The sequence below is a fragment of the Haemaphysalis longicornis genome, unplaced genomic scaffold (genome assembly GCF_048455015.1).
Source record: "Haemaphysalis longicornis isolate Haplotype H1 unplaced genomic scaffold, Haemaphysalis longicornis Haplotype H1 scaffold_8, whole genome shotgun sequence".
Classification (NCBI taxonomy): domain Eukaryota; kingdom Metazoa; phylum Arthropoda; class Arachnida; order Ixodida; family Ixodidae; genus Haemaphysalis; species Haemaphysalis longicornis.
The window spans coordinates 154,339,548-154,364,650 of NW_027526445.1; the positions used below are offsets into that span (position 1 = coordinate 154,339,548).

At 49.9% G+C, this 25,103-nt stretch overlaps 1 protein-coding gene across 1 annotated transcript in view; it reads right to left on the reverse strand.

Annotated features, from left to right (window-relative positions):
• LOC144149784 (cell division control protein 42 homolog) overlaps nucleotides 1-25,103 on the reverse strand; it is a 108,813-nt gene that overhangs the window by 67,232 nt on the left and 16,478 nt on the right. The window contains exon 2 of the mRNA XM_077681427.1: nucleotides 20,017-20,075. Coding sequence (XP_077537553.1) covers nucleotides 20,017-20,075 — 59 coding nt within the window. The remainder of the gene's footprint in view (nucleotides 1-20,016; nucleotides 20,076-25,103) is intronic.

Here is a 25,103-nt window from a genome sequence, read left to right on the forward strand (position 1 = left end):
ACCGACAAAGCAATCAATAGCACCATTCCTGTTGATAATGGGGTGCACGACGACTGTTTTTAATGTAACCAAAAATTAACCACAAGCGTTTTGTTTTCGAACACCCGGGTACTAAAAAACAAACAATTGACAAGCTTGAAAATACAACCCAATTTCACTTGTCCTGGTTTAATGTTAACTCAACTGTTTTTTGCTTGTTCATTACGAAGTGGGGCGTCGTCAGCCGCCGATTTTCTCGCACGGCTAGCCAGCAAACACAACCAGCATTATTTGCGAACGTGGTTGGCATTGTTTCCGCCCAGACAGCTGAGCTAGAATGCGAAATATTTCAGCCTGCCAAGGGCCCTCGCGATACCGCAAAGAATGCGCTCACACAAATGCCTACACGCAAAAGTCCATAGCCACGCCACGCGTTTGCAACGTCAACCAGTGATAGCATATCTCTGGTATGCACCGTAGCGGCTCATAACGCCAAAAGACTACAGAGCTCTTTGTAATATCCAGCTTTTCTACTTGTTTAATCTATTTCTGCATACCGTTGTATGCCAGCACTGGTGCCTTTGAAAGAATACACTGACTGCCCCCCGCCTACCGCAATCGGGAACGCGCGCTCGAATTGAGCGCATGTTTTCACGCTGTCAGGGTTGACAGCACCTTATCAAGAACGCTATCACGGCTCTAGCGTCGACCGCGGGTGAGAAAGAACTAGGCACCGGAAGCTTATTCAGTGATTGATTGGTTGGTTGATTGATTGAATGATTGATTGATTGATTGATTGATTGATTGATCGATTGATTGATTGATTTTAAGGGTTTAACGCGCCGACGCAACGCAGGCGATGAGGCGCGCCGTAGTGGAGGGCTCCTGAATAATTTCGACCACCTGCAGGGGATCTTTAACGTGCGAACACACGGGCGTTTTCGCTTTTCGCCTCCACCGGAAAAGCGGCCGCGTCGGCGGGAATCGAGCCCGCCTCCTTGTGCCAATCGCAGAAACTAATCACAGACTTCACCAGAACCTAGTTGTGGAGTCACCACTGCTTTGTCTGCATTCCCTAATATTTCAATTATTTGTTTGAAGTTTGCGATAAAGCTGGTATTGCCGGGACAAAATAACCTCTTTAATAAACCTACTTTATATTTTACTTGCGTGATTCCTTTAAATACTGCGAGGTCTGGGAGCTATACACACCAATGCACACTCCTGCATACGTCCGCCGGTGATTTCGCACCGCGAACGTTGAAACGGGGTGTAAGATGATAGACGATAGCGCGCCACACCTACTCAGGGAATACGAACGCACCCCAGAACATTCTGTACTGCTGTTCGCCACACAACCACATATACTACAACGGGACAGCTAGAAAGATAAAAATCCCGGGCCATCTCCGCTAACGTGAAAAAAGAGGAGGAGCGAAGCGTGCCGTGTATAAGTGTATTCTTAACGCCTTGGCGTCTTTGCCAACTAAAAACTCTCGCGTCTTTGAAGCACGAAGCTCTCTAGTGCGAGGCGCAAACGAGTGTCCCGGTGTTTCTATAGTACACGTTACGAAGCGCTCCAGCGCGAGGCGTAAGCGAGTGCCCCGGTGTTTTAAGTGCGAATGCACTTTATAAGCGACCCCAAACCATCCACCGCCGGCGTCGGCGGCGTCCGCAGTGCTCTTTAAAGAAGAAACAGCATCCGGCGCCAGGTTTCGATCCGAGGACTTTGCGGGCCGCAGCCCGACGCTCTACCGAATAAGCCACAGACGCGACGCTGATATTGTCAGTAACGCGCCTTATATCTTTAACGCATTCAAACTACGCCGTCAGCGGCGTGCGTTGGCGACTCAGCGGCGTTATAGCGGCTTGATAACTGCGTGGTGTACACGTGATACTACAAACCCGATGGAAGAGAAGGCGGCGAGGCGGTGGGCTGCGGGGGCCGAGCGCAAGCGCCGCAAGCGGGCCGACAACCGTGCATTCGCACTTTCACATTCTCCCCCTCGGGGAAATGCGGGGGAATTTTTCAGTACGCGTTACGTCCTAGCGCGAGGCGTAAACCAGTTTCCCGGTGTTTTAGTACCGTGACTACATGAGACGATTACGAAGACGACGACGACGACAGGAGACTGCTGTTAAAATTAGCAGTGGCTTAGCTCGGCTATGCCAGGATATACGTAGCGTGAGCTATGGTTCAGCTGGCTATTCTTCGGTTTCCTAGTTGTCTAGGATTAGCTTATTATCATGCTTACTGCAGCTAAAACGATTTCAAATCCAATCCAATGCAATCCAATCCAGTCCGGTCCAGTCACTGCTCCTCGCGCATACGCAGCACGGCTCTCCAGGAGCCACGCGAAACGGCTATCAAACGGCTCCGGCGCAGCGTCACACTTGTTTACTGCGCAACGGAGGCGCACAGCTGGGCACGCGCCGGCGACAGTGCGTCTGCCGCGGCTATGACGTCACTCCTCTGGAATGCGCAGACCGGCGAATGTGCAGACCAACTTCTCTACACACCCGTACTCCAATTGGAATAGATTTCCAATCCAATACAATCTAATCTAATCTAATCTAATCTAATCTAATCTAATCTAATCCGATCCAATGCCCCTAGCGCTTGCGCAGCACGGCCCTTCAAGGTCCACGCGAAACTGCTCAACCTCGGCCAGTGTAGCTTACGCTACAAAAACATGCCAAAGGAAACGGGCGCCCGCTTTGAGTCATCCAGCGCACCGATAATAGTTCGCTCCACTGGAGGAGGAGGAGGGAGACCGAATGCGTCCCGATGGCGTGGGGGTGAGCAATATGTGGCCCCGCAGCTGCACGCGTTTCGCCGAGGCCACCGACGCGTCACTTTTCGCGCATGTAGCCTGTGCACGGCCCGCACGCACACACACCTGTTGGCAGTTGTCGCCTACGGAGATTGGAGAAAAGAAACTGCGCGGCCTTGTGTATATACCGTGCCCGGCGTTTTTCTCGGTGGGCCCACCACGCAGTCAGTCAACGCCACCGCTCAAAAACACGGTGTAAACACGCCAGCGCGAACGAGCTCCGCCGTGGGCGACTGACGAGTCACCCTGTTCCAGTTAACGCCAGAAATCGCGCACGAAGGAGAGACGATTCTTCATTCAGGTCACAATACACCCTCGTGAAACGTTCCGTATATAGGGGATTGTGGGAACGCGGACTTATTACGGAGCACAGTGCAGCCCGCTTATAGCGAACACATTGGGAAACGGAAATCAGTTCGTTATACCCGTTTTTGGGACATAAAATCTACGTATACAGATGGTAACGAGAAACAAAGATTTGTTCGTTATGGACGGGATTTCGTTAAAACCGGGTTCACTATAAATAGGCTACGCTGTATTACGCAACCAGGTGTAGCGAATGCAAACTATCCTTCCAAAAACAAAATAATCAAATGATATGTCAGAAAAGAGACCTTTGACACGGTTTTCGTGTTTCTCTTCTAATTAAAGCGCGAAATACGGTACCATGTGCTTTCCCAGTGTTTTCTATGTACTCCGCATATACGGAATTCATACGGACCATGATTTGGCGTTTCTGGTGGTCGTATAGAGATAAAACCACTGTAAAATTGTTTTAACGTAATACCGTACTACATTATCACGTGTTGCGGGCACATATCCCCGTTTAGATTTCTGCAGTGTGTCACACCAAAGGTAGAAAGTTCGCATTCCAATAATTCCGTACGGAACGGTTCAGGAGGGCAGTTACAGGAGAAATCTGATACAGCAAACACTGGTTGTACGAAATCGCTTTACTAGAAGTGCTTCAGGGTTCCCACTTATCTTCCACGCTTCCAACGAAGTATCGCTTACAACGAACCGCTTCCTTGTTCGGAGGACTTCGTTAGAACCAACGTTTTGTTTACTCAACATACAGCTAGATTACATGAAAGCACAAAAGCTGTAAAATACGCCGTGCGGATGGTAAAAAAATATTTGCGTAGCCCGTCGGGTAAGCGTCACTGGCTACACAGTTATGCCTGAAGTGTGCCGTGTCCTACAACTTGGCAAGGGGACCATCTCCTAATATTGAAATCGCAGCCAACTTAGAAACGCCCTCAACCTAATAACAGTTGAGGGAATACGCTTCGTGAAATCCACTGAACATATCCACGGTAGTATACACACTGATTCAGTTGTGATGGCTCGGTAAGCTGCTCCTCTAGACAATTTGCAACAAAAGTACAGAACTTCCGGATCCGCTATGTTAAGCGCATGACCCTGCGCGCCTGTCATACTCGCTGAGAGTTTAGAAGAAGCGCGCGTATTGCTGTAAGACGCTACGAGTCTAACTAAACCGATTCAGCTCACTTCTATACTATCCTCTTCATACCGCCCCAACGGCGCCATCGCTGGTGCATCATACAGGTAAACGTTATAAATCTCAATATTCGTAATTATTCATACCCAGCTTTCTCGCTCAAAATTACAACCTCTCGGGAACCTAGAAAAACCACTTTAGGAAAATGATATTTGGCATAAAGCTAGAAGATAACGTGAAGATTAAAACGCTAAAAGAACATTTCAGGTTTCTGAATATTGTTTTGTGTAATTCGCTGTCAAATCTAACTCCCCATGCATTTCTATGGGATAGTTCCCATGGCTCAGGAACCCAGTCGCGCAACGTGCGCGACTTGAAGCTGTGCACAAAGCAAGTATTCACCTCAAATATTAGCTGTGCAAAATAACATTTCCATTTCGCTAAAAAATTGCAGAGTAATCACTGTTGAAAGGACTGCCATGAGCGGGAAAGCTGCACATGATTGATTAAAACGACGCCCTTCGGTGTCGAAATGGAATTGAGCGCGTTATGAAATGCTAGTACTTTCAAATAAAGCCAGAAAACATGGCTGCACGGTGCCTTTAAGCTGCCACAAACGTCAGGCACGCGAACTTTACTCTTCTTTTAGGGGCGAAGCCCCTTAGGGGCTCGGGCTGTCGGCGTCTCTTGTCGTCGTCGTAACCGTCGTGTCATGTAGTCACGGTCTAAAAAAAATAACAAACACCGGGACACTCGTTTACGCCTCACGCAGAAGCGCTTCGTAACGCATATTAAAAAACACCGGGACACTCGTTTACGCCTCCCGCTGGAGCGTTTCGTAGCGCTTATTAAAAAAAAGAAAAAAAAAAGAAAAAAAAAAACAGAACACCCGGACACTCGTTTACGCCTGGACAGCTTCGTGTTTCAAAGACTAGATACTTTTACAGCTAGCATAGCTGTATACCTCTACCACCAACGGTTTCATCTCCGTTGTCAAAAACGCCAAGGCGCCAAGAATACACTTGTACACTGCATGCTTCGCCCTTTCCCAGGTGTCAGGTTAATGGAGATGGCCCAGGATATTTTTTTATCACCAAGTAATTTTAGCGGACACTAACTTATGTAGATTAGCATTACTCAACTAATCAATTGATTGTTTAATAAATAATTATTTCGTACCCTCATCTTTACACTGCGCTTACAGCGAAAGGTATACGAATACCGCACCCTGGAGTCGAACCACCTCGTACCTCGCACTCAGCGCTCAATTCGCGCTAATAACCTCACCTGAATGGTGCTCGATCGGGATGATTGATTTCGTTGATCTTTTATTTGATTTTCTAATTACGGTTCCGGACACTCGCACTACGCAAACAAAACGAAACATTTCAAGAGCACGCAAGACGGACGACAACTAGCAAACTACTTTCTAAACCAACGTCTGGCCGAGCGAGGGTCGTGTCCTGCTTATTTCTGAGGCCAAGTTGGCTACCGGACTTTCTTTTTTTTTGTGTTCCATCCACTTCGAGGGAGATAAGGAGGGAAAATCACGGAGTCAACGAGGCGCAAGTCGCGGCGGGGCGGCGGCGGCCGACGGAGCCAAAAAGACACGGTTCATGCGTGCATGAACAACGCACGCTTGACGTATAAGCCAACGCCGCCTGTATAAACAGTGCCTAACGCGTGAGCGAAAAATGGCCAAACAGCCACTCTCCTGTTGCTCTCTCCTACCCTTCCCCGCTCCGTAGCCTTCCAACGTGCTTTCGTGTCCGCCAGCCAGCGCCGCATCTCGGAAACTATGCAAAATAGTGGAAAGTTTGTTTAGCGTTCCCGAGGTGGCGCTCCTACGCCTTCTTATTTTTCACTATGCCTGTCTGTCTTGGTCTGTCACTGATACAACTTCCTTTGTCACGAAGCAAAATCCCTTGCGCTGCCGCAGGCTGATGCTGGCTTTGCGCGCTTATCTACCCGGATCAGAGGCCCTGAAATTTTCTGAGTGGGGCATCCCACCTCTATCCCCTCCGCATTTAGGTATTGTTTTGACCCCGCTGTTCGCACTCCGCATCGGTACGCACTTCTAAAATTGAGGACTGTACCGTAGAAGCGCCCGGACAGCGTGGCGGGATCCCAGCTGCTTATCCTTTTGTTTCCTATAATTTTATGAAGTTTACAAGCACGTGATATTATTGGAAAGTAATCGTAGAAGTGAGCGCCTGAACAAAAAACGCGCACGCAAGTTTTTCTTCTCTAAATACTCCAGAAAAAAAAATATCAGTAAAATAATGGCTGCCCCAGCAGAAAATATCATTTTTCTGTTAACTATATGCCTACCCGACAATCAGTATGTTCTTACACTATTTCAGTTCACCTCCGTCTTTATCTTTCGCAAACTGCAGCAAGTATGAAGCGAGCGACACGTTGAACGAGATCCCCCGTGCGCCATAGAACTAGCGCCCCGTCGCGGCTAAGATGTAAGCGAAACGGCCCTTGAAGCCCAACAGGCAAGCTGACAGACACACGTCGTAGAAGTGGGTGCAGCGTTCGCGACTCGCGAGCAGTGACGTAAGACGAGATGTCCGCCGGCACGCGCCACATAGCGGATCAGTGCCTGAACTAAGCGTCCCTACCCTTCCCATTGAAAAGCGCGCGACGCGTCAGGCAATGTTAATACAGGCGGCGTTGTATAAGCAAACGGATTCTCGAAAAAGAGGAAGGAAGGAAACCAAGCGGCGCATGATAACAACCCTGCGCGTGTACCTGGGGCGTACAGGCGTATAAATCAAGCCGCGCAGGCCTACCCTGCCAAACTAGTCCTATACGCAAAGAGGAGGGAAGAGGCTGAGCAAAGGGAGGATTACCCGCAGCCGGGATCAGCGACCCACGGGGCGAACACACGGCGGCAGCGCAGCGACCCGATATTCGGCCAGAGCAAAGAAGAGTCAGCTCGTTCGGCGGGAAAAAAAAAACGCTGCGCTCGATCTGCCGCGAAGAATGATGACACACGGCCGTCTACCCTCCTCCATCTCCTCGGCAGTATACCGCCCGAGCACGTAGTGCACGACCGACTCGTTCGGTGAAAACGCCTTGCCGGACCGCCGATTTCTCCCGAACGATCACGAGCGGATTCCGTACTTCTGAAGTCCTTTACAGCCGATCTTATTTAGGCACGAAGCACCTAAGGAGTTCGGGTTGTCGGCGTCTCATGTCGTCGTCGTTTCCCGTCGTCGTATTCTCATGTGGTCACGGTACTAAAACACCGGGATGACACTCGTTTTCCAACGCCCAGCGATAGAACGTTTCATCTACGTGGGCAAAAGCACGTATACTAAAAGAACACACCGGGACGCTCGCTTTTCGTTCGCGCTTGCTTGCCTGCTTCGATTTCGCCCCGTACTCGCTTTAACTGTAAAATCTGCAGTTCTCCATTTCGATTTTAACTTCCCCTCCGTCTTCGTAATTGAGATGTCGCGTATACCAGGGCGCGCCGTGTGACATACTTACAAGATACTTACAATCCTTACTTAGAGATACTTACAAGGTCTTTTTTGAATACACTTATACACTGCATGCTTCGCCGCTCCCCAGGTTTGGAACCAGCTCGTTTTTTTTTTTTGTCTGGAAAATACATACAGTTTTCCCGTAGTCAACTATATAACCGCGCGGTCTCGTTAGCCTGGAGGTGACGTCACCACCGATGGTGGTGGCGGCCACAACCGGAAATGACGTCACATATGGTATCACTTCGAACAACTGTTTTAGCGTATACTGTCTTGCAAACACAAACTCTGTCCCGTCCTTCGCCGTGAAGACGCGCGGATTTTTATGAGGCTGGAAGTGATGACCATACCGGAAGTGGCATGAAAAGTGACATCATTTTGCACTACGGTTTCAGGCATACCTTCACTTGCGAGAACGAACGCATGTCCTGCCCTTCACTATAAACGCGTGTACTATAAAGCCCTTTCATAAGCCCGGAAGCGACGTCATCATTGATAGTGACATCAACACCAGAAGATGAGACGCCGTAAATAACGACACTTCGCACGATGCTTCAACCACGGTTTTCGGAGCGAGCATGAACACTTCGCTGTCTTTTACTATCGCCACGCACACTTTCCTGATCCCGGGAGAGCTGACAGCGTCAACACTAGAAGTGACGTCATCAATGATGTCGCTTCCTGTACGGCCGCTGAAGTCAGTGGCCGTACGAATGCAAGTTTACTACATAACTTTTTCTCCGAGGAGCAAATGTTTCTCCGCGGAGCCAATGTCATGTCATTGGTCGACCCGAAAATGGCCCGAGTTTGATCAAGCTGGAACAATATTCGCAAAATGGGTCACGTGGCCATAACTAAGACAGGTGGAATATAAAACGACGCGACCGCAGTAGTCAAATCGAAACACGACGGAGCCCTGCCGAAAATTATTCAACCGAAATTTCGCTAGCACGAAGAAAACGCGGAGTTATACGCGGACCTACGACTGTGAAGCTTCAACAATAGAACTGGGACGAACGAAAGAGGGGCCGAAAAAAAAAAAAAAACCTACACTGACAGTCAAAGCAATCGCAGGTAGCTCAAACATTTGCGCAGGCAACGCCTAGGGAAGAGGGGGTACCGACGACCACGGCGCTTCCCGGTTCGCGACGACAGACAACAAGAAAACCAAAAAAGAAGATGAAAAAAAAAAAAAAAAACAGTACAGGGGGCGTTAGCGAGAGTGCAGTAGACGGCGGGCGGCGGCAGGCCGCACTGGGCAGAGGCACGCATCGGAACGATGACAAAAGTGCCTCATCTTTTCCCTCCAAGGACCACACGCCTGAAAGGACGCCGCGGCTACGCTTGAGCGGATACGCCTCCTTGCACGCCGACTCGGCGAGAAGTTCGCACAAAGCCAAAGGTATCCATCCATCCGAGGCAGCGGAAGAAAAAAGAAGAGGCCACTTTTCCGGCTTTCTCATTTTTTTGTGTCTACGGCTCGACCACGAGGGGGTCGCGTGAGAGCAGGAAAGCGGGTACGCTAGTTTCGTGCCGAAAATTTTCGTTATCATCGCGCAAAATGCACCACCAGCCACCGAGAGAAAAAAAATAAGTGGGCGATAACGTCAAGTTTGAAGTCAGACCGGCAGAGAGGAACGGAGGACCGGTAGAACAGATCGACTATAGAGAAGCGTTTATCATACGTAGGGTTGTTCGTTTTCGGGTAAAATCGGGGTTCTTGCACCCCCAACTTGTATCGGAAGATTCGGGTTTAACCCGACCTCTTCCCGAATGGACCTTTTCAAAGGAGGGATCTGCACGACTGTCGTCTGACGTTCCGCCGTTCCCAACCAGTATACTTGCTGTAAGCAAGCCCCACAAACACACCTTCCCGGAACTCATTGAGTAGTGGAACGACCATACCAGCCGCGACCTCAGGGTGGCAAATGCTACCCTGACATTGTTGTGCCCAACTAATGGAAGCTGTGTTGTCGAGAGAACCTTCTCCTAGTTGAGATACGTTCAGTGATCGGACAGGCCTCGAATGAAGACCGACAAATTTAAGTTGCGCAAGCAGATCACAATAATGCACGTAAACAATGGTGAGGGAACAATCGATGACCAGCTGTTCGTTAAGGTTTTAAAAATTTCTGACACGGAAACCAACTTTTGAGCTTAATGGCGAGCCACGCCAAGTAACGGTGGAACGCTTCTCCACGCTAGATAACGGCCCTTTCATGTTGAAGCGCGGCTACCATAGACGCCGGTGCCGGATACCCCCTAGTGCATATTAGTGTGAAACTGTATCAGCACACTGTGTTGGAGGGCGAAAAAAATTAGTTCGAATAAACCTAAAGTTAAAACTAACCAGATTCGACTGTATAACAGGTCATGCTACAACTTCACCTTTGCACCGATCTGGAACTACAGTTCTCAAACTATCGCTGTTTCTGTTGCATTTATCGCTAATTATACGCATTCCCATTTACTAGGTAAGGTTTTAGTTGGAAACCTTATGCTCTGGGTTTCGGTACACATAGACAAACGAATGCGGTCTTTTGGCGCGAGTGGCAGTGGCGTTTCAGCCGGCTCGACCTGATATCAGGATGGCAGCAAGGTACGGAGATGCACACCGCAAATGTGCAATAAGCTTACAGCAACAAACACTTACAACCCCAAAATGGAGAGAGAGAGAGAGAGAGAGAGAGAGAGAGAGAGAGAGAGAGAGAGAGAGAGAGAGAGACCAAGGAACGAACAGTGGTTGACCTTGCCGTCCGCATCGCCGCAACCGCGGGGTAAAAACAAAGGGAAAACGAAAACTCGAAACGAGGCCGTCGCAAGCAGCAGCCGGCCAAGGCACGGGCGAGGTAGAGAGAGAGAGAGAGAAGTCCAAGCGCCGCGGGGGGCTTCACGTTCCTTCCAGACTGCGTGGCGCTGGCCCGCAAGTTCGGCCGACACCGCTCCGAGAAGTATGCCCCCCGCACGCACCTCGCGTACTAGCTCTGTCATGCGATTGGCTGCTCAGACACAACGTATGGCTTATGCCTTATCATGTTTTCCGTTAGCAATCTGGCGAGCCACATCAGTAAGGTGGGCTCCTAGATTACGACATCAAGGCCTCGCGCATCCCTTCAAGGGGGTGTTGATTAGGCTGAACCAAATACAAACGTATGCAGCCCGACCGGTCAGCGTCTGGCTGGCTGTCTGCTTGCAAGCCTTCCACTCAGCCGAGGAGAGAAGCAGGCTGGCTGCCCGCTCTGGGCGGGAATCGAGGATGCGGTCGCCACAAAGAATTCTCACATTTGCCTTCGGGTGGGAACTGAACCCAACTCTCTGGAATTAGAGCCGAGCGCGTGACCCTCGCGCTACCTCTGCACGATGCCAGCGGCCGAACAAAGCTGAGCCTAGTGCGTGCCGCGCGACAGTTGAACTTGACGGCCCGTGGGCATAACCGGTGCGCATCCACTGCGGAGAGAACACCGATTGTGGGGAAGCTGCAAGTGTCGCTGATCTGCCTGTAGAATTTCAAAACTGGCGCCGAAATACGGAGAAACGGACGCAAAGAAAGAGGCGCGAACACGGTGTAGGAGTAAAAATATTTGGTAAACATCGCCAGAGGAAGGCATAATGCTTTAGCCTTAAAAGCGCGGAAACAAGTACACCCCGAAGAATTTAACTTATCTTAACAGAAACGCCTGGACTGGATCCTGAACTCGCTATCATCCCCACTGTATGGCACCCGAACTCGCTATCGTACATCCCCACTGTATGGCAACATATCCGTAAGTTTACATCAGACCACGATGGCTAGGTACGACCAGAGTCCCTTAATACCGTTCAAAAAGCTTTGAAGGACTCTGGTACGACTAACAGAAATGTTATCGCATCAAGCTTGTTCTACATGGTGCGAATTTCCTCGCGAATTCGCAATTTCGGCGCCGTTCGTGCGGCAAAACGATCTACTTTAGTCGCTGCCCAAGCTACGAAAGTGGGCAAAATGGACTACTTTCGTAGCTTCGGCAGCAATGAAAATAGTTCGGTTTGCCGCACCAGCGTCGCCGCAGCTGCGAACTCGCAGGGAAATTCGCCAAACGTAGAACGGGATCCACACAACTGCTGACTGCTTCTGACAAGAGACGAACACATCATAGAAAACTCGTTATCGGTCGTGAGGGCTACGAAGTGACCAACGGGGTGCTCTAACTTCCGTATAGTTGCTGACTCCGGCAACACAAGAAGAGAATACACTAAGAACTTATTTATTTATTTATTTATTTATTATACCTTACAGGCCCATTGAAGAGCATTGAGTAAGGGGGTTACATTTTTGTAAGAGAATTAAAGAAATAGTGAGGAAAAGCAAAAAACAAAAAACAAGTACACAATATATAAGCTCGGGTAATCATCTTGCCAAAGTCAATAAAACACGTCTTACACGTTTCTAATAAGTAATTATAACACTTACTTATTAGCGAAACGCGGCACGTATATGCTCTGTGAGAAAAAATAAAAATAGGGTCGATACACGTGAAAAGACACACGATACACGCTGACGCACACGTTGGACAAAGTGCAAGCATGCGCAGTTCAAGTTACCACAAAAATTCCACCTTTTTTTTTTTTTTTTTTTCAACGTTGTCTATACATTACTGGGAGCTTACATTCACAAAGGACCCTGAGGAACCCGGCGTCGTGCGCAACGGCCTGCCATTTTCTCCGCCCCGAGCCTGCAGTAATTGTCATCGCATCCTGCAGGCCGTTCTCCTTCATCGCCGGCAACTTCCCTCCACACAGCCTCAGGCACGCATAGCATAGCCTCGCATTCTTGTGGAGCATTCCGCGGCGTTGTCCGAGCTCTTACGAAAGTGGGAGCTAATGGACACCGCGGCAATCCCGGAACAACGAAAGAAAAAAAAAAGAATTTTGATGTAGCGCGAACGCCATCAGTGTATACGCCGCTAGGCGGGGACCAAGGAAAGGTAAAAAAAAAAAAAAAAAAACGGGGGGGGGGGGGGGGGGGGGGGGGGGGGGGTTGCAGAGGAGTGAAGGTGAAGTGTAGATGAGCGTTAACGACCGGAATTCACTCCGCCTGCGCAATTTCCGGGAAATTAATTCGTCTTTGAAAATGCGACGCCGGAGATACTTGGGAGCATTAGCGGGGAAGCGAAGATCATCTTCCGGCATATGAAGGCTCTTTGCGGTCACGTTCGCTGTTGTGTATACACACCCATGCGCCTGAAGTGTGGCTAATCCGCTTAATGTTTGGGTCCAGTCTCCTGCAGGCGGGCAGCTTCTTGTGCGGAGAGGGAAGGCAGATCATCGATGTCGACGACTTCCTGATCATAACCGGTGAATTTAACGAGCCTCCTCCCTCCCCTTTCACTTGGAAGAATACACCGCATAAGCGGTAAGCACAGGAATCAACCCTCGACGTTTTTTTTTTCGCCGACACCGAGCTGCTTCACACAGCTCGTTTCGGTTCAACGAATTTTCGGTATAATGAACTTTCTCCCGTTCCAAGCTGGAGAGACAAGGCATACAGACGCAAATCACGAACCTTGCGGCTTCTATTTCACGTCACTTCCTGCCATGAGGCCGACATATCAACTATACTCGGTTACAACTCAAGAACGGCACCACCTCATGTAGTGTATCACTCCGCCAAAGCGCCGGACCCGTGACGTCAGTGCGCGCGCGTTTTGAAAGGGGTTTGCTATGAATGAGTGATATCGTCTGCCTTGTCTCACGCAGTTTGCTTGTCGTCACTGGAGTCGTTTATAAGCATATTAAGTTCAAAAAGTCACGGGAACAGCTCACGCCATGTTCAAAATATTTCCAGTAACGCCCTACTTGCGCCGCGCGAAGAACCATCCGGCTACGGTGATAAGGCACAGCGGCAATTTCCAGTGCCGTTCTTAAAGGAGCACTGACACCAATTTTCGGCGTTAATATTATTGCACAGTTCGCTTCCTTCACTCAACAGAATACCCTGGCTGAAATATGAGCGGCCTGCGACGCGAAGAACATAGTTCAATTGGATCGCATTTATCGCGCCGACGGAGCAGCGCGCGGAGCGGCACTCAGCAAATGGACATCAGCGTGACATCACTCCAGGAGAGGAAAAAAAAGCGACGCGACAGCGCTCGTGAAAAACTCGTGACGTCACTTCACGCGCCCGACCCCACGAGCGGCGAGCGTGCGCAACACCCTCTCAAGCGGGCGCCGGTGACTTCCGCACAAAGCGGTGAGGTCAAACTGGGAGGCTGTCATATGCGCCGTTCGGGATGAAAGCGCGGGAATTTGAAACAAACGATTTTCAGGCCGTTCAATGTAATTAACTATCGCGCGCTGAAGTATTTGAAGTGCTGTTTCAGGTTCGCCAGACCATTAAGCATCGATAAAAGCAATAAAAGTGTAACATCAAAATTTCGTGTCAGTGCTCCTTTAAGTTTTCCCCCGAGTATAGTCCACATAGCTGAACCACTGAGATGTTGAGAGAGAGAGAGGAGAGAGAGAGAGAGAGAGAGAGAGAGAGAGAGAGAGAGAGAGAGAGAGAGAGAGAGAGAGAGAGAGAGAGAGAGAGAGAGAGAGAGAGAGAGTTGTCACTGCTACGGAGACGGAGCACAAGTTCCCCGTCTCACTGCGATCGGTGACGAGAGGTATGGAGATTTACTTCTTCTATATAGACAACCGCATGTCATTACAGTTTGCTCTTCTACTCATCGGCCATTCCACCTCTCACGATAAGTGGAACTAATATTGTCTCCGTATTCAGGATCACCTTCTGTTTATATAGGGCGGATAAGGATGATGCTGATGAAGATGATAATGCGCCGTGCCGTAAGAACGACGTGCAGGCACATGCTTGCTCGGAGCGAGACGTACACCTAATTCAACGATCAAAACAACGGCTCGGCGACGAGGTCCCCTCCACATTCTGGAACACAAGCCGCCCTAAAGCGGCAGCCACATGCGCGGAGCGTTTTGCTCGCGTCTGGCGGCCGTCCGCGTCTCCTGGTGGCAACGCGAAAAACGTTGGAGAGCACAATTTACCCCACCAATATATGCCGGATTGCTTTGTCAGCTAAAAACTACCAGATTGGTCATATTGGCTCTTTCATTTTAACGAGAAAGTGTTTTATTCCCAGACACACAAAGATTGCACCGACGTCATATCCGTCACGGAAGTGACGCCAGTACAACGGAGCAAGCGGCCTGTAAAGGGTGCACCCCTGCACACAGGGTCTTCTTGCAGGGAAGCAACCTTTAGTACTAAAGAGTACATTATAGGATTGTTTGTTTTCGGGTTTTATATTTAAGCACGACAGTGCTTTATGCCGGTATACACCAGGATTTTGCTGACGTCATATCCCCTCACGGAAATGACGCCAGTACACCTTTGCCGAAGCGACCCGCCAGCAGGACGTCGCTCGCCAAGCACACCCTCAAGACAGCCGCCGACCCGAAAATCATGCTCAGCTGCAAATTTCGCTGCACATTTCACTTTCGTGTTTTACCGATTCCCATGACAGAGAAACCAACCAAGGTTTTTGGTATTTGGCCCAATCCAACGTCTGCTTCACGTCGACGCTAGAAGACGCCGACGGACGCCAGGCGCGAACAAAACGGTCCGCTCAACGCTGTTTCGGCCATCCGCCCCGTGGTGCCAGGTCATTGCACCCCCTGCGCAGGAGGCAACGTAATTGCGGCCGACGAGCAGCATCAGCCGCACTCGGCAGCGGCACGCCGGTGGAGGAGAAAGGCCGCTCTCTTCCTCCTCTTCCAGTCATCTTCGCGGCCCCCATCCTCCTCCCGCGGCTTCCAGCGACGATTTCGCGCAGGCACCACCGTCTTAAATAGCCACAGCCGGCGGCAGCAGGCGCATTAGCGCGCCCTGGGCACGCGAAGAAAACGAAGAAAGAAAACAAACACGAGGGAAAGGGTAGCGGAGGAAGAGCGTCCGTTCGTTGTTTGGGCCACATTAACAGCGAAAAGGGGAACCCGCTAATGAGTCGCTAATCTCGACGCTAGCAGAGTGCGGTCAACCAGCCGGAAGGCGCAACCGGTGCGGTTTGTCACCGCTCTCCAAATGAAGTTCGGAGTCAACGAACGTACGAATTCCCAAAGGAAGAGAGAGAGAGGAGGCAAGCAGTCACCCAGGGCAAGCGCAGAGACATTACTTGTACGCACAAGTGCTTCTGGCAGTGACCTGCTAAGTGACAGTGACCTTCTCAGCGCAAGAAGGCAGGTATTTAAACGGACTAGGTACTCTCGTGACCATTTCTCCCACTGCTATAACAACAACAAAAAAATTTCGGCCCATCTCCACTAACGTGAATTCTGCGGAGGGGCGAAGCATGCAGTGCATAAGCGTATTCTTGGCGCCTTGGCGTTTTTGCCCACGGAGATGAAACCGTTGGGGGGTAGAGGTATACAGCTTTGCTGTTAAAGTCTCGTGTCTTAGAAGCACGAAGCGTCTTAGCGCGAGGCGTGTCAAAACGAAGTGTCCCGGAGTGTTTGTTTAGTACGTTTTACGTTCTAGCGCGGGACGTAAAGGAGTGTCCCGGTATTTTAGTACCGTGACTACATGAGAGGACGGTTACGACGACGGCAACACGAGCCCCTAAGGGGCTTCGCTGCTAAAACAATTTAAAGAGGAGGCAGAATCGGGACAGAGAACTAGCCGTTTGAACTGGCAGCGTAAATCAGTTTTACATGCGATAGCATTCGCTGAAGTCATGGCTGTCCGCCATTGTAGCGGAGAGGCGTAAAACGGAAAGATGACAGTTCCTCCCTCCACCCCAAAGTTCCCGTCAGGTTACAGATATGCGGTCATCCCATCGCGATTAGCTAGCCACACAAACGCTATAGCGCTCTAGACAGAAAAAAAAGAAACATCCCGGACTAGGGACGCCACCCACCACGGATGACCGACAACCATCCCGCGCTCCTTTCTTCCCGTTCAATGGGAGCAATAAACGTTTTTTTCCTCCTCCTCCTCCGACATGGGCGAACATTACACAACCTTGCTCGAGACCAACTCTGTTCTGATGCTTTGACGGTAGGTGATAAAAAAATACGGAATCCCTCGATGCTGCACGACGATGCACCTCGCGGCCGCTACTGCTAGGTGAGTTTTAAGGTCCCAAAGTTAAATGTTTTTTCCCCTTGGCTTTTATTCCGCTGACAGTTTCGGACTCCCCTCGTTTCGTAGGAACGGTAGCCGTTCTACAGACGAATTCGCGCTACATGGCGAATGTCCCAGACCTTTACGACGAGCTAGTACTATACCCAGAGGCCCCACCGTCTTGGCTTTTATGCGTTCTCTTTGGAAGCCATCGAATATTCAATGCTACATCCCGCTAACGTACCCGCGCAGGAAATCGCAGTGTAACCAACCAGCGCAGTGGGGTTTGTGCGAAACACCGGTGCGTCTACACTCAAGCCGTCGTCGAACGACGCGTCTTAGTCTGGGCCTCGTCCCCTTACTTCTGTAACCACAGACGGCGCTATCACTGCACCTTTACATAGTCGCTTCGCTATTGCGGAGGCTCATATACATTCCTGAAGGAGCGCACACCTGTGTTCAGAGTACACCCATTCAGTGCACACGACCACACGTCCGTTCCTATCTGCCCAGTGGGCGTCCTAATGACCACGTAAATCGTACAGCTGTATTCAGACGGCCGCACTAATTCAATAGCCACGAGCAACAGCCCGCCGCATCAGGTCAAGCCATCGAAAACCGGGGTTGCCAGCCCAGAGCGGAGCTATGCACAACACTGTACACAGCCCGCGGTTCATGCGTTTTCATGAGGCGCACCCCGCGTCGCCGCAACAGCGCGAGTCCGCGCATTCGTCTTGTTTAATGCGCCATTTGTATAACTCAAGGGGGCAGCGGAAGACGGAAAGGACGGGGTACTACAAGCGTGGGATGAGGATTACACCGAGTTCTCCCACCGAGGGCGAGGCGTGGCTTAATGGCGCTCACTAACGGCTCGAGAGGCAACTCGCGTACTGCGGGAGCGGAGTCGCGGAACGTCTTGGCAATCCCCGGACGTCGGTGCCGCTACGGGCTGCACTAAATCACGGAAGAAGGAGAGCCGCCTCTCCTTGGCTTATCGGATTAGGACACCAGTCGGGGGGCTAATGCGTTTGCCTAATGCGCCGTAGGAGCTACGCCCTCGGAGAGGGCCAAGTTTCGACACTCGAGAGACGCCCCCCCCCTTTGCTATCTTCTTGACCTTCGGAAATGTGGACCCTTAGTAGCGGGTCATGTAAACGCTTATGCACACTAGTTGCGACGGAGCGTTTAGGTCAGGCGTCACAAAAGTCAAAGCGCTACATGCGACGCGCAAACTGCGCATGCTCGTATACGAGTCTGCAATGGCTATCGATGCAAGCGATTGCAGTGACACGTGATAGTGTTGTCGGCGTAGCCACGTAAGCATGCATCTACCACGAATAAAGGCTTTCTCGCGTTTTGTCCGGGCTAGATACACAACATACGGTGACATTTGGATGGGATAATAGCAAAATAAAACGAGCGACACGCGAAACAACGAACACTGTCACCAGCCAGATTCCTTCTGAATCGGATGGCGGCTATACAACGAACCTGACAAGTTTCATTTAACGTACTAAAACTCGCGCGCGAAACATGAATATCCCCTGGAATTTAGGACGCACAAAGAAAACGTACCGGCGGGATGCGTGGATTTGGGGCAATACTCCCAGTATGACGCACGCGTGGCTCGACGGTCTTGACTATACCGCGCCCAACTAGTCTACATCGGGGATGTTAACCTACGCTTCCTTAATATAAGCCCAACTCCGTTCTCACGCACCAACTCCTGTGGTTATGAAATAACCACACTAACAAGAACACGCAAACAAGTGTGTGGTTCTTTGGGCCTCTACGCAATATATCGTCATGGCTTCGGGGCCGCTTAAAAAAATCGATACACTCACAAGAAACCGCATTCAGGGACCAGTAAGACCCATTCACTTATCGATACTATTGTGGACTAAAGGTTCAGTTCGCTGACAAGTCCGACGTAGTTACACTGACCCGAAAACATGTTGGAATACTTCATGTGCGTGAAACACCGGTTTGACGTCACGTCATCACAACAGCTTCCTGAATATCCCCGCATGCATGGTCGTTCTAGACCTTCTGGATAGGACACGATAAGAAAGTAACACATTCTCAAATATCCAGCGCCACCGGGCGCCCGAAATGCCCGCCCTTACGACGTTGACACACATCGATAATCTGCACAATATTCCTGTATGTCCATACTTCAAATAAAAGTGGCAAATATTGCCAAGTGAATTTACACTTGAGCGAAAGTTTTCGATTGAGCCTCGCTTATTAAACGCTTTTGCAGTGTTCACGTGAACCTTCCGTCCGTTTTCAACCACGGAACCCGCTATAGTTCTGCAGCGCGCTTCGCCGCGCTACACTAACGTCACTAATCCGGGAGCCGTGACTTCCGGGAGTGTCGCATTGAAGTGAAGCATCTGCCGTCGACGATCTTCATTCGAGCCAATGATTTTGCGTCATCCTCGGGGTGCTTTGATACAGACTCTTCAGCGAGTCTCCGCGGTCACGTGACAGACATGTGCACGCCGGGAACGGACGCATGGTGACGTCATCGTTTGCGTCAGTGGACGCTGTCGGCTTTGCTTCGAAGTTATAGCCTTGCCCACGACTTCGCCGCAGCTGTGTTTCGGCGCTCGTCACGCGCACAATAATATCCGACATACAGCTTGTATTACGCATGTTTCCAGGAAGGAAACAGGAAGAGCACGGTACAGGTGAGGAGTGTTGTTTAATAACACTTGATGCTAAACCGCCAGGCTCACCTCGAACACGCACAAAAAGAGTTTGCGCGAAACGGAATGACTACCCGAAGGAAGAATAACGGACAAGAACAAAGGCGGGCCGTAGGAACCAGTCCCAGCCGTACTCTTTCGTGTGCCCTGCCCGTTGCGTGCTAACTTCGTATGTATTTAAGTGTTGTTTAACTTGGCGGAAACACACACACACACACACACACACACACACACACACTGCGCCCCCCCCCCCCCCCCCCTTTTCGATAGGCAAGAAAGGCAAGAAGGGTCTGTCCGTCGTGGGCCTCAGAGTATACACCAGGACCGACTTACACGCCAAAGCGTGATGAGAGACGAGAGCAGGGCGAATAAGGTACAAAAGTCGCGCGTGCATGCGTACGAGCGCACGGGCGAACAAACTCACCTGACCCGCCGTGTCGCACAGCTGCAGCCGCACAGGTTGGTTGTCGACCGTCACCACCACTGCAGCCGAGAGGAGAAGGAGAAAAAAGAAGTCAGAATAAGTACACTTGTGTTCGATAAAAGAGAGCTGGGGAAATAGAAAGAAAAATTACGCATCTCCACGAAGTGAATCATGACGAGTGGGCGAAGCACTGGGGATCGTTCTTACCGTAAATCACCCGTGAGAGTGCTCACTGCTGCTAAAACGATTTCCAATACAACCCAATACAATTCAATTTAATCCAATCCACTCCAATCCATTGCAATCCAACCCAATCCAATCAAAATCCAATTTATGCCAATCCAATGCTCCTCACGCATGCGCAGCACGGCTCTCTCTCTCTCTCTCTCTCTCTCTCTCTCTCTCTCTCTCTCTCTCTCTCTCTCTCTCTAACGTTTTGTGAACCTTCTGTTCACAAATGTTTCGATTTACACGGTGCTGTGCGTCTCCCTCCCTCCCCTCTCCCCCCATCTCTCTCCCCCATCTCTCTCTCTCTCTCTCTCTCTCTCTCTCTCTCTCTCTCTCTCTCTCTCTCTCTCTCTCTCTCTCTCTCTCTCTCTCTAACCTTTTTTGCGAACCTTTTATTTTGTTCTTGTTAACTTTTTGTGAACCTTTTGTTCAGAGATGTTTCGATTTACACGGTGCTGTGCCGTGATCACGGACGCCGGACGCAGGACAATCCTCGGCCTTAAGGTGCTTCGCCCCCTAAAACAGAAAATTGACCTTTGACGATTACTCCAATGTAATACGACCATAGAGCGCCGGCGTTGCTTCGTAGCATCCGCCCGCTCTGACAAAATGGATTGAATGGGATTTTATTTCTCCAAAGTGTGTAAAAAGGACACACCAGTAAAAACGCTGCAGGAGGTCCCAAGGGCGAAAGCGCACGCGGGCCTAGGGGCACAAGATTACTTAAAAAAAAAACTATAGGGAACAACCACTCAGAAGAGAAAAAGAAAAAAAGAAAAAAAAAAACCGAAAAGACAGGACATAACGGCAACGATCATTAGAGGGAAAATATTTCGCTGCTTACACTAAATCATCGTTATATTTAACACAAACAAATTATAGGTTATCGAAAATGGATCTAGAAGTAGAGGAGGGTACAACACGATGGAAGGACGAATAAGTGAATCCGGGGCAAAGAACGGATTCCGCCATTGACGGATGGGAGCAGTTAACAGTCTATGGGAGTGACATGAAAGGCTGCTGCTGCTGATGATGACGATTATCCCATACATGAACTATCATATTACCGCCTCTGCAAGGCTCACATGACTGATGGCGGTGATAGGGGAACGTACATAGTGAACGGCCATCTTCCCTATAACATGCAACGCTGCAATATACGAACTGATAAGCACTCCATCGGCATGACTGGGAAAATGAAAAGAAAAGTCGTCCGCCTTCGCGCGTTAAAAAGATTACACGTATAGGTAGGCGATAGCACAGTTACATCACCTTCGTTTTCTGTTCTGTATTAGCTCACTCCAGGAAACGCGATTACACGGAATCGATTGCGTAACGGCTTCGGAAGCGATACTACCCGTCCAGGAGAACTCATTGGGCACCTCTTCGCCGACAAGCATTAATGGAGCGATAAGGCAGCCATACGTGGGTCCGAGAGGGACGCTCACGCTCAGACTCTTGATAAGCGCAAAGATATGAAGCGTCTGACCACACGCTACATTTTGCGCGATCAGTTGTGGCGGCTGTTCCACGCAAAGCGCGATTATACTACCCCCCACTCTGACCGGTATCTAGAGAAAAAAAAAAAAAAAAGACGTACAGTCTTCGTCAAAATTTTATAGGCCATGCCAGAAGCGCGTAGGCCACAAAAACTTCAAAGTACAGGCTTACCTCTCGAGCGAGGCTGAAACATTTTATGCCACAAAGCCAGAAAACACCTTACTTTTCTACTGCCATAAAATAATTTGGTCACAGTTAAGCGTTATACTACTGTTTAGAATTTTGTGCGGTCCAGAAAACTTTGGCGTGGACTAAAAAAAATTTGACAAAGACTAAATCTATATGGCTTGTTTATCTGTTACCCCGTCACATCATGTTGGCGCATATTTTTTTGTTTTGTTTGCTGGAGGAGACGAAAAACAGGTGCCAGATAAAAAAATTAAGAAAACTGTGGTTGATTTATCTGTCATAGGAATGGGTAAAACACGAAAGTGAAATGTGCAGCGAAATCTGAAGCTGAGCACGAATTGCGGGTCGGCGGCTGTCTTGTGCGTCTGTCTTGAGCGATGTCCTGCTGCAGGGTCGCTTCGGCAAAGGTGTACTGGCGTCATTTCCGTGACGGATATGACGTCAGCGAAATCTTGGTGCATCCCGGCATAAAACACTTCCGTGTTAAGATATAAAACCCGAAAACGAACAACCCTAAGTATAACGTACTCTTTGGTTCCAAAGGTTGCTTTCCCGCAAGAAGACCCTGTTTGCAAGGGTGCACCCTTTACAGGCCGCTTGCTTTGTTGTACAGGCGTCACTTCCGTGACGGATATGAGGTCGGCGGAAGATTCGTGTATCCGGGAATAAAACACTTTCGTGTTAAAAATACCAATCATTCGTAGACCTTCACAAGAAAAGTAGCTCCGCTCCGCTCCTTCGCTGCTCAAGTGCTTCGTCGGCACGTGGAAATGAAATTTTTGCACAAACGAAGACTGAATCGGCGACGAAAGTCGAAGCGGTAAGCGAGAGTGAGAAATAACCGCCTTCGTAATTAATTATATAGAGTGCCATTTCTTCCCTCTCTCTCCCTCCGCGAAATGATCCCGATATTCATCGAAACCATCAAACGCCGCCTCTCAGTGCTGTCCAGTGGAGTGCGAGACAACACCCGCGTTTGGCACTGTGTCACCCCCCCCCACTCTTCCCCCCCACACACATACGCATAGATACACACTTCAAGTAAAAGAGGCCTGTAGGGTGTGCTTCAGTGGCAGGTAAGGCACGCGCACACTGCACAAAGGCTGGCTTCATGAAAGGAAAAACACGACCAGGAGTGGATACTTAAATAACGTGCAATGGACGCCTCGCAAAACTCTCTCTCTCTCTCTCTCTCTCTCTCTCTCTCTCTCTCTCTCTCTCTCTCTCTCTCTCTCTCCCCACACACACACACACACACACATATATATATATATATATATATTTATATAGGTATGTGTGTGCGCGCGTGTTTGTGTGTGTGTGCAGTTCAGAGAAAACACTCCCGGCTATTCGGTCACCTACACGATTGAATAGTCCCTGTGAAAAACAAGATTTATTGTAAGTTACGGCCGGAGACCGGCCTTTCTCCTATACATACATACATACATACATACATACATACATACATACGTAATATTGCTGCGAGAAGGAATAAGTTAGCAGCAGCTCACTGTGCCATGTTACCCCTACTTATAGAAGAAGACGACGAACCGAACGGAGCATACCGCCGGTGTTCGGGCAATCATGGACACATGAAGTTACCGCCCCATCTACCACTGTTCGCCTCAGTTCTCCTGCCAACGCGTAGCAATATATATGGCCACAGCAGCGACGCGGAGGACAGAGTCCAGGCGCAAACAACACGCCTTGTTGTTACGTGCACACGGCCCTGGTGCCGTCGGCGCGGCCGCCGCTGCCTTCCGGCCAGACGCGCGCGGTCGTCTGGGTTGCGTCACCAAAGCAAGCAGATAAACGCCGCCCCGCGCGGTTTCTGGGCCACCGCAGTGCACGCACGCGCGACATACATAATAAATGTTTTTACCACCACCCACCGCCGGCGGAGATTACAAAAGGCCCCGCGGCGTGGACGGTCCCGGCATTGCGACGATAAGCGACCGCGGGGCTCCACAGAGAGCGGCTGACCACAAACAATGCGCGTTCGGTGTCGGAGATGAGCCACATGAGACACTGGGGCCCTTCGAGTTGCAGTCTCGGACTCACCGCGGACAGTCCCCAGATACCGTATTCTCGCGCGTATAACCCGCCCCTGCATATAACCCACCCACCCACTTTCCGTCGACGAAGAAAAAAAAATATATCCCCGCGTATGGCCCGCATATTTCATACATAAAAGGTTGGACCAAAGCTACTACTCAAGCAACATTACACATTTGTTTATGCAAAAGAACTTACCCAGCTGACTACGTAACTAGACGACTTGCCGCATACATTTTTTCAGGTTGGTATATTGTTGAGCTGTGTGTGCAAAATAAGCGCTGTCAGTGGGATAACAGTGGCTTAGTCACGATTACTGCTGTGGGGGCATCACGTCCCAACGCGCATTGCGGTGATGCTGCACACAAAGGAAATACCTCGCATATTATACGCCTCGAGCTTTGCGATCGCTGCGCCGCCTGCCGCAGCTTCTCCGTGGCGCTTACAGGAATCGGGATGACTGCTGCGCAGCTGATAGCGGATCATGCAGTGTTCTGGTTCTCTTTCGCTTCTTTTTGCCTTTCCGCGCCCTAAACGACTTGTCATGGTGATGTCTGTAAGCAAATAGTACGTTTAGGGCACTTCAAAAAACAGCTGGGTCCTGATAGAGTGCTCGAACGACAACAAGAGCTATCCGGGGACGCGGAACTGCGCGCTTCTTCGCCGCTCTTACGGCCGTCGGCGACGGCAGCAGCGTATCACCACTCTCACCATTGAATACGCCAGGCACAAGTGCAGTCTATTGTCGCCTTGTTTAGACCTAATATTGGCACAGTGAGAGGTTGGTTTCGTTTTGCAGCGCGGACAACGAATGCAGCTTTGTTTCGAAAATATATACGTCGTAGAAAAATATGTTTCGGGGATGTGATTAACCAATACCTCGCAATAACTTGCGCCTTTTATAGGAGTATAAGCCACGCGAAAATGTTAAGTATATTACAAGGCTTTGCGTCGGGAAATGTGTGCCGCTCCTGTCTTATAGCAAGGATCCAGGAAAGTTAATGAAACCACGGAAAAATAAATGGTCTGCAAGTCCGGAAGAAACAGAAGAACTCGTACGGGAATAAAAAAAAAAAAAAACCATGGCAGCTTCGGAAATGCTAGAGACGTTCGTC